The 14,503-nt window shown below is 44.7% G+C and overlaps 2 protein-coding genes across 2 annotated transcripts; both read left to right on the forward strand.

Moving 5' to 3' along the window:
* The first annotated feature begins 200 nt into the window (after window positions 1-200).
* Window positions 201-6,329, forward strand: LOC137844112 (aldo-keto reductase family 1 member B1-like). Its single transcript, XM_068660094.1, has 10 exons — window positions 201-404; window positions 784-951; window positions 1,472-1,588; window positions 2,929-3,006; window positions 3,641-3,763; window positions 4,232-4,338; window positions 4,502-4,583; window positions 4,764-4,847; window positions 5,309-5,391; window positions 5,813-6,329. The coding sequence occupies exons 1-10, from the start codon at window positions 339-341 to the stop codon at window positions 5,853-5,855; spliced, it is 951 nt and encodes a 316-aa protein (XP_068516195.1). The 5' UTR covers window positions 201-338; the 3' UTR covers window positions 5,856-6,329.
* Window positions 6,330-8,038: 1,709 nt separating this feature from the next.
* LOC137844119 (aldo-keto reductase family 1 member B1-like) lies at window positions 8,039-14,269 on the forward strand. The gene is made up of 10 exons (XM_068660106.1): window positions 8,039-8,189; window positions 8,472-8,639; window positions 9,418-9,534; window positions 10,155-10,232; window positions 10,802-10,924; window positions 11,445-11,545; window positions 11,762-11,843; window positions 12,349-12,432; window positions 13,228-13,310; window positions 14,045-14,269. The coding sequence occupies exons 1-10, from the start codon at window positions 8,127-8,129 to the stop codon at window positions 14,085-14,087; spliced, it is 942 nt and encodes a 313-aa protein (XP_068516207.1). The 5' UTR covers window positions 8,039-8,126; the 3' UTR covers window positions 14,088-14,269.
* The last annotated feature ends 234 nt before the right edge of the window (window positions 14,270-14,503 follow it).

Consider the following 14,503-nt stretch of genomic DNA (forward strand, 5'->3'; position numbering starts at 1 on the left):
GCACAAACACAAATCCCAGCAGGGCACAGCTGCCCTAAGCCCTTGTCTTTTGATAAGGAACTGTACTGGGAGGAAAGGTCTGCAGAGCATGCTGCAGCACGTCCTGCGGAATTGATAACCACCATGATTTTTATTTGATATCAGCTTGCACATTAACCAGGGTGAGTTGAGTTTACAGTGAAGAAAACACAGCCTTGTTGCTGGATACGGGAGAACCTGGAGCGCAGGTGCGGTTCCAGCGTCTTCCCCCGCCCTGGGCCAGGACCCGTCGCTATTAAAGGCCCTGGGCAGGAGGCAGGAGGCAGCTGCAGCAGCACCTCCGGGCAGCACACGCAGCCATGGCGACCCATGTGCAGCTCAACACCGCGGCCAAGATGCCCCTCCTGGGGCTGGGCACCTGGAAGGTAACGGCTTAAGAGAAAAGCAGCCGCGTGGCAGAGCTCCCTGCACAAAACTGGGTTCCTCCTGGCCCAGCTGTGGAGCAGTGTCCTGGCGCTGGGGCACCTGCTCTGCCTGGCTGCGGGGCTGAGCCTGTGGGGCTGTGGAGAAATGGCTGGGGGTTGGCTTCATGCCCAGGAGCTGATGTTTCTGCAAGGAATACTGTGCAATATTCCATCTCTGGAAGGAATAACATTCCTGACAAAAAAATAAAAAGGAAAGAAATATGGGGGAGTTGCTTTGGCCAGGGTAGGGTAAGGTGATTCTCCTGTTTTTATTTTTGTAGGAAATGATTATTTAACATGTGTTGCTTTGAGATTCTTAAGATTTCTTTATTATTTTCAGTCCGTACCAGGTGAGGTAAAAGCTGCAGTGATGGCTGCTATTGATGCTGGGTACCGCCACTTCGACTGTGCCTATGTTTATGAAAATGAGAGCGAAATCGGGGAAGCGATCCAGCAGAAAATAAAGGAAGGTGCTGTGAAACGAGAAGACTTATTTGTCGTCAGTAAGGTATGGATCAAAGCAGGAATGAGGGAATGCTTTGTCTATGCTATTTTCAGAGTAGGAAGCTTAAGTGCTGGAACAAACTTTACAGTGTAGGATGAAGCACCTCTCTGGATTGTGAAGTTACTTCTTACTTTGGTTAAGACACATTTCAATCACTGTTTTGTGACTTGTCTTATATTTTCATAACCTTGCCATTTGATTTTTTTACAAGAAATGTATAAATGGTCAAATCTGACAGAAAACTCCTTTTGAGCAAATCCATCTTCTTCTACACAAATGTGATATCTCACAATAAGAGGTTTTACTACAGACCTATCTGATCATGTGTCCTGCCGTAGTGACTTACAGCCTGCAGTGTCAGAGGCCAGCCCTGTTCACAGAGCAAGCCCCCTTTGAAGAGCAATAGGATGTCCTAATTCCTCATGACCTTCCAAAGACAACAGAGTGTTCCTGTCCCGTGTAGGACAGCACACGACTGCTTTAACCCAGCAGCTTATGGTGTGCCTTGGCTTTTTGTCTCCAGCTGTGGTGCACATTTTTTGAAAAACCTCTGGTGAAGGGAGCCTGCCAGAAGACTCTTGCCGACCTGAAACTGGATTACCTGGATCTCTACCTCATGCACTGGCCTCTCGGCTTAAAGGTACTGCAACAGCAACTCCACTGACTTTCTTTCTTACATTGAATTTCCCACGTGGGGGAGCGCTTGAAAACTGCCAGTCATGCTTACAGCACTACTGCTGTTCCTGTCCAGAAGGATCACGTGTCTGTGGTGTGCCCCAGCACTGCTCTGGTGCCTTTCATTCTGCTCTACTCTGGCCACTTGAGGCAGGCTCTTGAACCCTGACTGCTGCTTGCTCAGTATCCTCTGCCCTCTTGATACTGGGAGAGGTGGACCTGGCACTCAGGTCAGACATTCAAGCTGCAAGCATAAGTTACACTGCTTTCCCTTTTACAAATCCAAAGTATTTTAATCTCAAAATTACCCTTTGCAGGAAGGAGGCTTCACTTTGTTGCCTGACAGAAATTCTTTCTTCTGCAGGTTATAGAACCACAGAGCAAGAGTATTTCTGTTTTCCATATCTGTCCTTAATTACCGAGTCCTTAATACTGCATGTGCTTCAAAGGATATGTCACTTTGTGTATATACCTAGCATTACCCTCTCCTTTCTGCTACAGCCAAATGAAAACCTCTATTCAGTCTAATGCTTTTGAGCTCTTCAGCTCAAATTCATATGCTCAATATTGTTTAAGTTTTCTTTATGGAGACAAAGCAGCCAAGTGAAACTGCATTCCCACATAATATTGTTGCGTCAGTAGAAAATTCCAATCATTCAAAGCAGTCTGTCCATAGCATATACTTAACAGGCTTTTCTAATTTTCCTAACAGAGCAGCTTAATCAGTGAGTCTCCCAATGGAAAGTCTGTTTGCACGCACAGTCCCTTTTTAGCAAATGTACTTAGAACTTTAAGGTTCACAGGATCAAAACCAGTCCTCCATACACCTTTCTAAAAATGAAAAAAACAAGCTATTATTCCTAAACATTTCCAATAAATAATGGAGCAATATATGAACTGAACACATGTAAGGCTCCAGAGTACTGTTCTGAGTAAATTGCTTCCCTGCATACATTTTATTTATCATCACTTTAATGGAACCAGCAGAAATACCTGCCTTTATTGGATCAGATGATGGCAAAAATGCCATGACCCTGCATAAACTAAAAATGTATGACTTAAATATAGTCATATATTAAAATATAATTATAATTAATATATTTAATATATTAAGTCATATATCAAAAATATATGACTTAAATATAAAACGCAATTAACTTATGATGAGAATTAATGTGTGGAGGTTTTTTGTTTGTTTGTTTTTCATGCACTATTAGTTTAACTCCTTGTATTCCTATTTGATTTCCTTACAAAGCTAGCTTCCCAACAGAGATTGTTACAAGCATTTTCGTTCCTCACTGACAGGCAGGAAAGGAGCTGTTTCCCAAAGATGACAATGGCATGTGTATACCCAGCAAATCTGATGTTCTAGAGACATGGGAGGTAAGTTCAGCCACAGCAGGAGTCAAGCTTTCTCCGTCCTTGAGAGTCTCTTCCACATTTTCATTTCATTCAGCAGTCACAGAGCTGTCATCTCATGTGTGTAAATTTTGTTGGAAGAAAATCAAGTAATACAAGGTAGCTTTTCAAAACTTGCATGCTTAGTCAGTACTACTGTTCTCTGAGCACCTTACTGAAGTGCCTAATCCATAGTGAGCTAAACAATCACTTTGAGGAGGGCTGTAGACCAGTCTGAAGTTAGAAAATCTTCTTTGCTTGACCATAACAACTGTAAAATTGCCTTCACCACAGTCCTTGTGCAATTCTTGAACCGCTCAAAAGCATTTTGCAAGAATAAAGACATATTAGGTTGTGATCTTGCCTACAGCCTGGGGCACAACTCTCCAGTTCTTGCATGACAGCAGATTATTGAATATCACTGTTCTTCTCATGCAGCTTGGTGTGAACTGGAATGACACCTTGAGTTTGGATAAGATGGCACCTACTCTTCCCTCAGTGAACATAACAAGTCTAAATAGTTATTTTGTTCTTCTCCATAAAGGGAAAAAATCCCCATCAAATCATCTTCAGGAATGTCTTGTATACCAGATGATGACTTTGCTCCTCTTTCTGTTAGGCCATGGAAGAGCTGGTGGATGCTGGTCTAGTAAAAGCCATTGGGGTCTCCAACTTTAACCATGAGCAGATTGAACGAATCTTGAATAAACCAGGACTGAAATACAAGCCTGCAAACCTCCAGGTAAGCTGCTAACTGACCTCAAGTGAACATTTTTCATTGACTATGAAGATCTGATCAGTTGAATGAGGATATGGAAAAAGGGAGAAAAAAGTGGAGACAGCATGTCTAAATACTGCTCTGTAGATATTTTCCGGGTACAAAAAGGACTTGAATACTTCACTTCTTGTCTCTCACCTTGCTGAACCACTGTTTATAAATGCTGGAATATTTTCTTGTGAAACATTATTTCTGGAAGAATAAAGAACCTAGAGCTATGTTTTGTGAAACCCCTGCAGCCAAACTGCAAAGAAACTTCATATAAAAATAGGTGCCTTCAATACTAAGAATGCATATTATCACCCACGCCATTGACAATGGAGATAAGGCAGGGAAAAAGGCAGCCTCTAGCTGCATTAAAAAATAATCCTTGGTGTGCAGCAATACTACAATGGTTCTGCCGCTGTCAATCTCAGTACTCTTGTGTTTCAGATCGAATGCCATCCATACCTGACCCAGGAGAAGCTGATCAATTATTGCCAATCCAAAGGGATCGCTGTGACTGCATACAGTCCCCTTGGCTCTCCTGACAGGCCATGGTAAGACTCACTGCCATTTTGCAAGGGAGCTGGCAGGGATTATACTTGAAGCATTGAGACTCCAAGTGCTCCATTAATCATTCATCAAGATACAGATTCCTGTTGCTGGGTTGGCTCTTTCTATGGAGGTTTCTTGCCACTGGTCTTTCTTTCCTCTGTGTAGGGCTAAACCAGAGGATCCTTCCCTTCTAGATGACCCCAAGATTAAAGAGATTGCAGCCAAGCACAACAAAACGCCAGCACAGGTAGGTGGGTGCTGAACTCTTTGCTCATCAGGTAGTGCTACCTAGGCCACAGAGACAGGAGTGATTTGAAATGCAGCTCTGCAGAAGTAGCCGTAGCGCAGGCAAGCAGCTGTTGAACAGGCTCAGCTTCTGTGGCAACAGGAGCTGCCTTCTCTCTGACTCGGTGGTCTCTTCTTGCAGGTTCTCCTTCGCTTCCAGGTCCAGAGAAATGTGGCTGTGATTCCCAAGTCTGTCACCCCCAAGCGCATTGTGGAGAACTTCAAGGTGGGTGATTACAAGTGGCCTGGGTGCTGCCTTGGAGGGATGGCATCCCTTCCCCCTGCAGAGCAAGCAGGGATCTTCCCAAGCTGACCTCCTCAAACACGAGCACGGTGTTTTTTTTTCTCTCTGCATGTTTCCCTTCATGTATACTCTGCTGAGGGCTAATCTATTGCTATAGTTGAAGAGGCTTATGTGAAGATTCCTATTCTGTGGCTTTGTGGCTTAAGGATTAACCAGAACTTGCTTGGAGGCCAAGAGCAGTGAAATGGCAGAAAAGTCTCATATAGAAAAAACAATCTTCATAAAATCATTCTTGTGTATATAAAAAAGTTGTTCCTCTGTCTTTTAAATCATTCATCCATGACTGAAAACCTCCACAGTGAATCTGCTGTCTAATCTTGTCTGTCTCCTTCACACTGTTAGATTTGTTCAAAGAGGTGATTTTCAGCTTTTTCTCTTGTTAGGTATTTGACTTTGAATTGACTAAAGAAGAGATGGCAACTGTTCTCAGTTTTAACAGGAACTGGAGGGTCTGTGGGATGACACTGTAAGTGACACTGATTGTTTACTTCCAAGTCTTACATTTTGAATAACCTTTACAAGAATGTTTATGTCACAGCTACCGGGAAGCATGAAATTCAGTTAATTAAATACATATATATATATCATTAATTCAAATCATAGCTGATTTGTCCCAAAAAGTAACTTTTCAAGAGAAGGTTTAATATTTTCAAAATACTCATTTTGAATTCAGTTTTGACGAGACTCTCTGTAACTTGAACTACAAAATATGGTTCTGGCTGAGCATTTTGCCTTTTCCTGTATTAGAGAAATGAGGACACATATCTCCACATATTCTTCCTGCAATTACACAATTCAGATTTTCCCTTGGTCCATGCACCAAACACACCTCTTTCCAGCATTTACTTCATCCGTGAAAAGAAACTTCCCTTTTTGATTTCTTTCAGGGCCAAAACTCACAAGGAGTACCCTTTCAATGCAGAATACTGAAGATGTTTGTAACATGCCCTTCACTAGACCTCTGGTGTCTCCTCCAACTCTGAGCTATGTATCCAGCTTTCTTACTGCATCTGCCTTGCTTCCGCCACTGAAGGCAAAGGATACTTATTCCATCAATTTTATTTTTGGAAGAAGGAAAGAGTAGTGTTCTACAGAAAAAAAATGTGGGATGTAATAATTTCTGCTTATCAGAATAGATGATTATTACTGAAATGACTGGGCAGAACTGCTAAGGAGGAGATGAGGAGCTTGAACCACCATTCACTGAGTGCCTTCAGCCTTGCACCAGCACAGACCAGAGGCTGAGAAACCACATGAAAAAGCACGCATCCAGCATTTCATCAGAAGTGTCCCATGTTTTAAATAAAAATAAAATGTGAAAACATTACTGGCTGAAAGACTTGTTAAGGAAAAAAAAAAAAAATCTTTTTGACATTAAATAAACCGTGTATTAAATAAACCATGTATGAATGTTTATGCTCTATTCTCACCCGCCGACCCAGGGATGCATAGACAGGTCTAACCGCAGCTAGCAGGCAGCCAGCCCTCACAGGAGCCTTGCCAGACCTTCTCTCACTGCCCTCTTTGGCCTCTCCAGCCCCAGAGGACGGATGAGGAGCCACAGGTCCCAGCAAGCCAGGGACAGTGGAGCCTGGCACCTCGTTTCACCACACTCTCCTGCTCCAGAGTCTTCCTGGCAAGGGGAGATGGGCTGCTTGCGGGTAGGTCTCAAGGGTTCAATCCCACAGCCTCCTCATCTTGCACTTAGAATCTGTCAAAGCAGTCGAGGTTTCTTGCCTGCATTTTACCCCCTTTAATTTCTGACTTCAGAGGGGTGCTGAGGAGGCAGTGTTTGCTTTCAGTTGTTCTTCCTTTCCACTGCCTCCTGCTGTGGAAAACAGCCATAAAGTTCTATGCAGGGTTTAGTGGGAAGTTCATAACACCTTCTGTTAGAGAAAAGAGGCACCCGAAGACCTCTCCCACATTTCCACTTTCAATTCAGAAACGCATAATCCAAGACCCCTTGTTTCTCAGCTTTCTGAAGGAAGCAGCCCATGAAAACCCCAGCTATCTCCAGGCAGAGGAAAGACATCCAGCCTGTGAAAAAATATGCCATGATTTTGAACCCAGAGTACAATATTTACTATGGTACGGGAGCCAAAGACTTAGGGGATTTCTACCACTCTTCACAAGCACTCTCTTTCTCTTGGAAAGCTCCTGCTCAAACTCTTGCTCCAGCTGCCTGTGGATCACTCGCTGCTGAGCACAGCCACACAAACCCATCCAGATGCTCCTGGGCCAGCGTAGGCATTTACTGCCCAGTCTACCGAAACCAAAGCTCCTCCTTGCTCCCACACATAGGGTCTCATCTCTCAACCTTTGGGCACAGACAAGAACCTACTGAAGGTAAGGACACACCTGAGGGGTTCGGGCACCTGGCTGAACCAGGCCTGGATGTCAGAGTCACGGGATGGGGAGCGGAGCTGCTTGCCTAGGGCTGGCAAATTACCCAGGGTCTGCCACAGACAGCAAGGCTCTGTTGGAAACCAGACATGTCTCTCATTCAGGAAATCACCGCGGAAATCAAGTGCCAGCCTTTGCAGGAGGACATCGACAGGCTCTTAAGGAGGCAGCCCAAAAATGTCCTCATAAATATAGAACAAATCCCAGCTCCCAGCCATGCTCTCCACAACTCGCGTTACCATTGCAGGTTAGCAGAAACATCTTGAATAAGGGAAACGGGCAGGCAGGCCCTGCTGCGCCTCCCAGAGCGATTTGATTTGGGGTTAGGGCTGAACCACCTGAGTGGGCTGGCAGCCGGACTCGAGGATGTTTGTGTTTAAAAATAAATGGAATAGGAGAAAGAAGAGAAGAGAAGAGAAGAGAAGAGAAGAGAAGAGAAGAGAAGAGAAGAGAAGAGAAGAGAAGAGAAGAGAAGAGAAGAGAAGAGAAGAGAAGAGAAGAGAAGAGAAGAGAAGAGAAGAGAAGAGAAGAGAAGAGAAGAGAAGAGAAGAGAAGAGAAGAGAAGAGAAGAGAAGAGAAGAGAAGAGAAGAGAAGAGAAGAGAAGAGAAGAGAAGAGAAGAGAAGAGAAGAGAAGAGAAGAGAAGAGAAGAGAAATAACACAAAACAGATGAAAATGAAATAAAGAAATAAATAAAATAACGGCTTGGGCGGCTTGGGCGGCGCTTGCCGGCCGGGCTCTCGGGGCGGGCCGCCGCGGGGGTGGCGCCTCCCGTCAAGGGCCGTGCAGGAGCGGGGCCATGGCGGCCTGCGTGCGGCTGGGCGCCGCCGGGCTGCCCGCTGTGGGGCTGGGGACCTGGAAGGTTGGGGGGGGACCGCAGGGAAAGGGGGAGGCTGTGGGGACACCGGGCTGCTGCCGGCCTGCGGGGTGCTGCGGGGAAAGGCGGCCCTCTGCGTGTTTCTCGTTGGGGTCTTGTGGTTTAGGGGGGTGGGCGGGTGGGGTGTATTGGGGATAAGGGAAATTGGGGGGTGTTTTCGGTGGGATGGCTGCCTGGGTTTCTGACTGCCTGGGTTTCTGACTCGCTGGGAGCAAGGCCCGTGTGTGTTTGGGTGGGCGCTGCTCAGGCGCTGTCGTTCCCCTTCAGTCCCCGCCAGGGAAGGTGGCAGCTGCGGTGATGGCCGCTATCGACGCTGGGTACCGCCACCTGGACTGCGCCTTCGTGTACCAGAACGAGAGCGAGGTTGGGGACGGCATCCAGAAGAAGATCAAGGAAGGGGCTGTGAAGCGAGAGGAGCTCTTCGTGGTCAGCAAGGTAGGGGCCTGGGGGCCTTGGGGCAGGCCCCCTTCCCCTGTGACATCCTTATGGTAGGAGACCGAAGGCTTGGAGACCCCTTACTGCATTGTGATTGGGCTCCCAGTACCACTTCTCCTTCCACCCCATCACCACCACCACGACGATGGTGCTTGAGTCTCTGCTACCCACTGGCAACAGTTTTTTTTGTTGCAGCCATTGCATTGGCAGAACCAACGTGGCAATGGCACCTTGCCGAGGTTTGGGACAGTGTAATCCACACTGCACACATCCCGAGGAAGGTGTGATTGGTGGGTTTTATTTCCCTTGGTTATCGAGGAAAATGCAAAACTTAAATGGATTTGATGTCACTTTCTTACCTGGGTAGAATTGGTTCCATCTTCGTGGCTTTTCTGCATTTTCATGGCATTCATTACCTGATACATTGATGCAGGAGTTTCGAGCAGTCAGGTCTGACAGATATCTGCCTTCATTTAAAAGCCTCCTGCTGTAAAGGCAGACCTTTCCTAAATGGGGATGGCATGAATGGTGTCTTCTCTAATAGAAACAGAGGTTTCCTTACCTGTGACCCTATTCAGTTACATGTGGTGCCACTGTATGTGCTGCCCTCGCTGTTATGGTCCAGTCCTGCTCATAGAGCAAGCCCTGTCTGAAGAGCAATAGGTTGCTTTAACTCCACATTGCCTCCCAAAGGAGGAGTGCTTTTCTCTTGTGCAGGAGGGCATCTGAGGGCTTTAACCCAGCAAGCTCATGGTGTGCCTTGGCTTTTTGTCTCCAGCTGTGGTGCACATTTTTTGAAAAACCTCTGGTGAAGGGAGCTTGCCAGAAGACTCTTGCTGACCTGAAACTGGATTACCTGGATCTCTACCTCATGCATTGGCCTTTTGGGTTGAAGGTACAGTAATAGTAGGGTGCTTTTTTACGACTGGTAATTTTGAAACCTATATGGCTTTACAGCCCAATAATTGCTCTCACTGGGAGTGTCTGTTCCATGTATCAGTACTGCTCTGGTGCTCAGCGCTACTCTGGCCGTTTGAGCTGGGCTCCTGATCTCTATCCCTGAGACTGCTGCTTGCATACCCCTGTCAAAGTCTTGTCATACCCCTATGAATGACAGACCTGAGAACTAGGACATGTCTCCCAGCTGCATGCATAAGCTGTGCTGTTCTCCCTTCTTTTCTTTTTTACAATTCCCAAGTATGCTCTGAAAATCATATTTTGTGGAAAGGAGGCTACATTTTGCTGCCTGACAAATCTATAGTTTTGAGTGGTTTCTCTACCTGCAGATATTTGAGTGAGGCATCATTTTGAGAGGCCCAGCAGAAATACCTGCCTTGATTAGGGTAGTTGCTGGGCAAACATACCTTACATTCCTCACTTTCTCAAGCAGGACGAAATGATTATAGACAAGAATCTTACCTGCACTGGAAGTTTTAAGCTATCATGATCCTGAGCTCTTAAGGTATTAGGCAAACTTGTAAACAGATTTTCAAGCATTTTCTTCCTCTCTAACAGGCAGGAGAGGAGCTGCTTCCTACAGATGACAAAGGCATATCTATACCCAGCAATGCTGATATTCTACATACGTGGGAGGTAAGCACAGCCACAGTGGCAGAATCACATCTGCTGTCCTCAGCAGTGTTAATTCAGTAGTCACAGAATAGTTAGTGCATGGATGCAGAATTAGTTGGAAAGAGTTTACAAAAGTACATTCAAATTACTTTCATGGGAGCTACAGAGCAGACTGAGGTCAGAAAAAGTTCTTTGCTTGGCCATAACAGTTGTACGATTGTTCTCATGCAGTTCTTGAACTGCTCAAATACATGTTGAAGAAATGAAGACTATAGATTGTGATCCTGCCATCGTCCTAGGGTGTAGGCCTCCAGTGCTGCCACAGTAGTGGATTGTAGACTAGTGATGTGTTTTTCCTTGTGGAACTCAGAGTGAATTTCTCAGTCTTCCCAAATGAGATTTGGGGCTGGTTGCAGTGGAGGACATGGTGCAAATATTACAAGTACCTATATTTCCTCAAGAGAATCAAGTTCGGCAAGCTCAAGCAGTTCTTTTTTCTCCCTCATGAGAAGCAAGAAGGAACATCACAACGAATGTATTCAGGCCTTGTCTTGAAATCTGAATAATGACTTTACATCTCTTTCTGTCAGGCCATGGAAGAGCTGGTGGATACTGGTCTGGTAAAAAATATTGGCATCTCTAACTTTAACCGTGAGCAAATTGAAAGAATCTTGAACAAGCCAGGACTGAAATACAAGCCTGCAAACAACCAGGTAAGCTTCTAAGTGACCTCAGGTGACTAGTTTTCAGGGATTATAATTCAGGGATTATAAAGATCTGATTACAGTTGAACAAAGATATGACAAAAAGGGAGAACAAAGTGGACACAGCATGTACTTTAAATCCCACTCTATGAATATTTCTGGGTATGAAAAGAACTGGAATACTTTTCTTCCTCACCTTGCTAATCCACTTTTAACGAAGTGGGAGTATTTCCTTGTCTTCCCTGTGAAACACTGTTTCTGGGAGGATAAGGAACCCAGACAAGAGCTATTAGTCTGTGACTAATCAATATTTGTGAAACCTCTGAACAAAATCCAAAAAAAACAAATAAGGGCTCAGTGTAAATGTTGGTGCCCTATAGAATTAGATGCTTCTATTATCACACAGACCACCTGCAGGGTAAGAGGAAGGCAGCCTGTAAATGAGAGATTAAGATTCAGAAAAGTCGCTGGAGTACTGGGGACGTAACAGTAGTTCTGCAACTGTTGGTCTGTGCTCCTGTGTTGGCAGATCGAGAGTCACCCATACCTTTCCCAGGAGAAGCTTATTGACTACTGCCAATCCAAGGGGATCACTGTGACAGCGTACTGTCCCCTTGGGCGCCCTGACAGGTAACTTATTAATGGGTTAGTGTGTTCTTGGTTCAAATCATTCAGATAATTGGGAGAGTTATGGTGCATGTATGTGTACGTACACACATGTAACAATTACACAATGCTCTCTCTCTTTCCCCCACATAAATTATTCATGCTAGGTAGAATGTCTCTGCAGTGGTTGAATCTCTCTGCAGTGCTTCTTTACAGTTTCTTACTTTTTCTCTCTTGTAGGGCCACACCAGAGGAGCCGCCCATTCTGGATGACCCCAAGATTAAAGAGATTGCAGCCAAGCATAACAAAACTCCGGCACAGGTAAATAGGTGCAAGACAGTGGCTACTGTTTCCTGTAACAGTTCTTCAGGGAAAGAGACCTGAAGAGAGGCTACAGAGCCTGTATATGTGTTCCCTGTGAACTGTGGATGTCTTCTGTAGTGTTAATGAGCAATATTGCAGGCTGCAGAGTAAGCAACCTGCATATGCTTAAAAAAGATAGATTTTTGAGCCGTCTTAAGGTGTTACTTCCCCTCTCTAGCCTTGTTGCAGAGAATGAAAGCCTTACATAGGTTACTGAAAATCCAAGAGGTAAGAGAAGGAATTGACTGTCCCGAAGCTGGGTGGAAGAGGAGGCTTCCCATGTGGGGCTCCACCACTTCCCTCTTTGCTTGTTAGGAAGTGCTACCTAGGCCACAGGACAGGAGTGATTTGAAATGCAGCTCTGCAGAAGTAGCCATAGCTCAGGCAAGCAGCTGTTGAACAGGCTCAGCTTCTGTGGCAACAGGAGCTGCCTTCTCCCTGACTCAGTGGTCTCTTCTTGCAGGTTCTCCTTCGCTTCCAGATCCAGAGAAATGTGGCTGTGATTCCCAAGTCCGTCACCCCACAGCGCATTGTGGAGAACTTCAAGGTGGGTGATTACTGGTGACCTGGGTGCTGCCCTGCAGGGATGGCATCCCTTCCCCCTGCAGAGCAAGCAGGGATCCTTTCTTAGTTTTCCCATGCTGACCTCCTCAAACAAGAGGGCTGGGCTTTTTCTCTCTGCATGTTTATGTACACTCTACTAAGGACTGAACTAGGGCTGAAATGAAGAGTGCAATTGGCAAAGAGAGGTTGATGGAGGTCATGGAAACAGTGTGCTGAAAACCTTGACATGCAGTCTGCTATTCTGCAGACTGTAGATGAATTGGCATCAGGGCTTGCTGGAGCCCAAGAACTTTGGCTGTCTCTGTATTGGAGAAGTGAGCATGCCAGAAAAATCTTGTATAATATAAGCAGTGTCAAGAATACTGGTGTCAGTAAAGCACACTGCTCCTCTCACTGCTAAGTCAGTGGTGTCTTCCTGATGTTGGACATCAGGATTTCAAAAGAAACATAGCTGAATGTATTGGAATATGGAAATCTTCCAGATGTTTCTTTGGAATTGGAGAGAAATGCAACCCACAAGTAGAAGCATCCTGCAACACCAAGTGCACACCAAGCATCTTGGAACAGCTGATGCATGTAACTGCAACTTACGTGTTGTTTTTTGTTTTTTTTTTGTTTTCACCTCTGTCTTGAAAATGCAAAGAGAATTCATTTTCACCCCACTCATGAAGCCATTTCTAACACACCTTCCCATGTGGACTTGTTCTTTAATTTTGTGAATTTTGCTTCCATTCTGATTTGTTCAAAGAGGTGATTTCCAGCTGTTTTTCCTTGTTAGGTGTTTGACTTTGAATTGACTAAAGAGGAGATGGCAACCATTCTCAGCTTAAACAGAAACTGGAGAATATGTGAAATGCTCATGTAAGTGACAGATTTTCTCTTTCAAATTCCTTTCAATACCCTTTATTCTGAACTCACAGGTGCTTGTGTAATTGTTTAAATTGGGCATGTTTTTGAACTCTGAAATCATAAGGGAGACTAAGCATCTGTTATTTAGCATCTTAGTAGCTTTATATCTTCACTGTATTGCCTGAAGGATAAGCCTAAGTCATAGTATGTACTTGTGACTTCTTTCTCCTGGAGGCGTGTAACTGGAATTCTGGAAGGAGGGTTCTAGTTAATAGCTTTGGCTGTCTCTGTATTAGAGAAGTGAGCATTAGGCAGTTTTAAACGCGTGATGATTTTTCTGTTGTTGAGATCGTAGTAAACTGATGTCAGCTTTTCATAGGCGGCTGGGGGAGGGAATGACTATCTAAACTGCACTATGAGCTGCTGCTTGCAGACTTGCCCCATGGAAACGTATCCAGACAAGGCCTTGGTTGAAAGGCCACAAACTGCTGTATGGTCTGTAAGCAGTGTGAACTTCGGCTTTTTTTAATCTAGAAGTGACTTGGTTCCAGCACTTCTAAATGCTCAGTGCCTTAATAACAGGAAAAGACTTGCATATGTTGTTTGTGTGCCACTTGCACGCTGGTAAAAGCAGAAGAAACCCAAATTAATTCTGCTGTTGCACAACAAGTGACACATCTGCTGTAGTTCTGTACAGCATTTATTTTATCTTTGAAAGTAATCTTTCATCTTTTGTTTTCCTTCAGGTGCAAAAATCACAAGGAGTACCCTTTCCATGCTGAATACTGAAGATAGTTTTATCCTGTCCACCTGCAGGTGGCTGGGGCCTAACAAGCTTCTACCACTGCCTGGGGTGGTCCACCACGTAGCTTACACACTGTATCTGTCCTGTCAGCAAAGACAGTATATATATTCAGTGACTGTTTGGGATTTTCTTCTTTGGTAGAAGAAAATAGTAAAATCGTTCTAAAGAACAAAATATGGGCTAAAATAACTGGCTGTGATAATTCTCTACTCATTAGATAAGTGTGTTTACCTGGCTGAAATGGCAAAGCAGAAAACATTAAGAATGAACTAGTAGTAGATTTTTTTTTTTTTTAATCCTTTCTAGTATCAACACTACTTAACCCTGTAGGGTAGGGATATGTGAGCAGAAAGATCTATCCTGAAAGAATGAACTACATAATCATCACTTGAAGATGAAA

The sequence above is a fragment of the Anas acuta genome, chromosome 1 (assembly GCF_963932015.1).
Source record: "Anas acuta chromosome 1, bAnaAcu1.1, whole genome shotgun sequence".
NCBI classification, from domain to species: domain Eukaryota; kingdom Metazoa; phylum Chordata; class Aves; order Anseriformes; family Anatidae; genus Anas; species Anas acuta.

Coding starts and splice junctions, on each gene's coding strand:
- LOC137844119 (XM_068660106.1), top strand. CDS start 8,127: ATGGCGGCCTGCGTGCGGCTGGGCGCCGCCGGGCTGCCCGCTGTGGGG. Junction 8,640..9,417: donor AGCTCTTCGTGGTCAGCAAG/GTAGGGGCCTGG, acceptor TTTTGTCTCCAG/CTGTGGTGCACATTTTTTGA. Junction 13,311..14,044: donor AGAATATGTGAAATGCTCAT/GTAAGTGACAGA, acceptor GTTTTCCTTCAG/GTGCAAAAATCACAAGGAGT.
- LOC137844112 (XM_068660094.1), top strand. CDS start 339: ATGGCGACCCATGTGCAGCTCAACACCGCGGCCAAGATGCCCCTCCTG. Junction 4,339..4,501: donor GGCTCTCCTGACAGGCCATG/GTAAGACTCACT, acceptor TCCTCTGTGTAG/GGCTAAACCAGAGGATCCTT. Junction 5,392..5,812: donor AGGGTCTGTGGGATGACACT/GTAAGTGACACT, acceptor GATTTCTTTCAG/GGCCAAAACTCACAAGGAGT.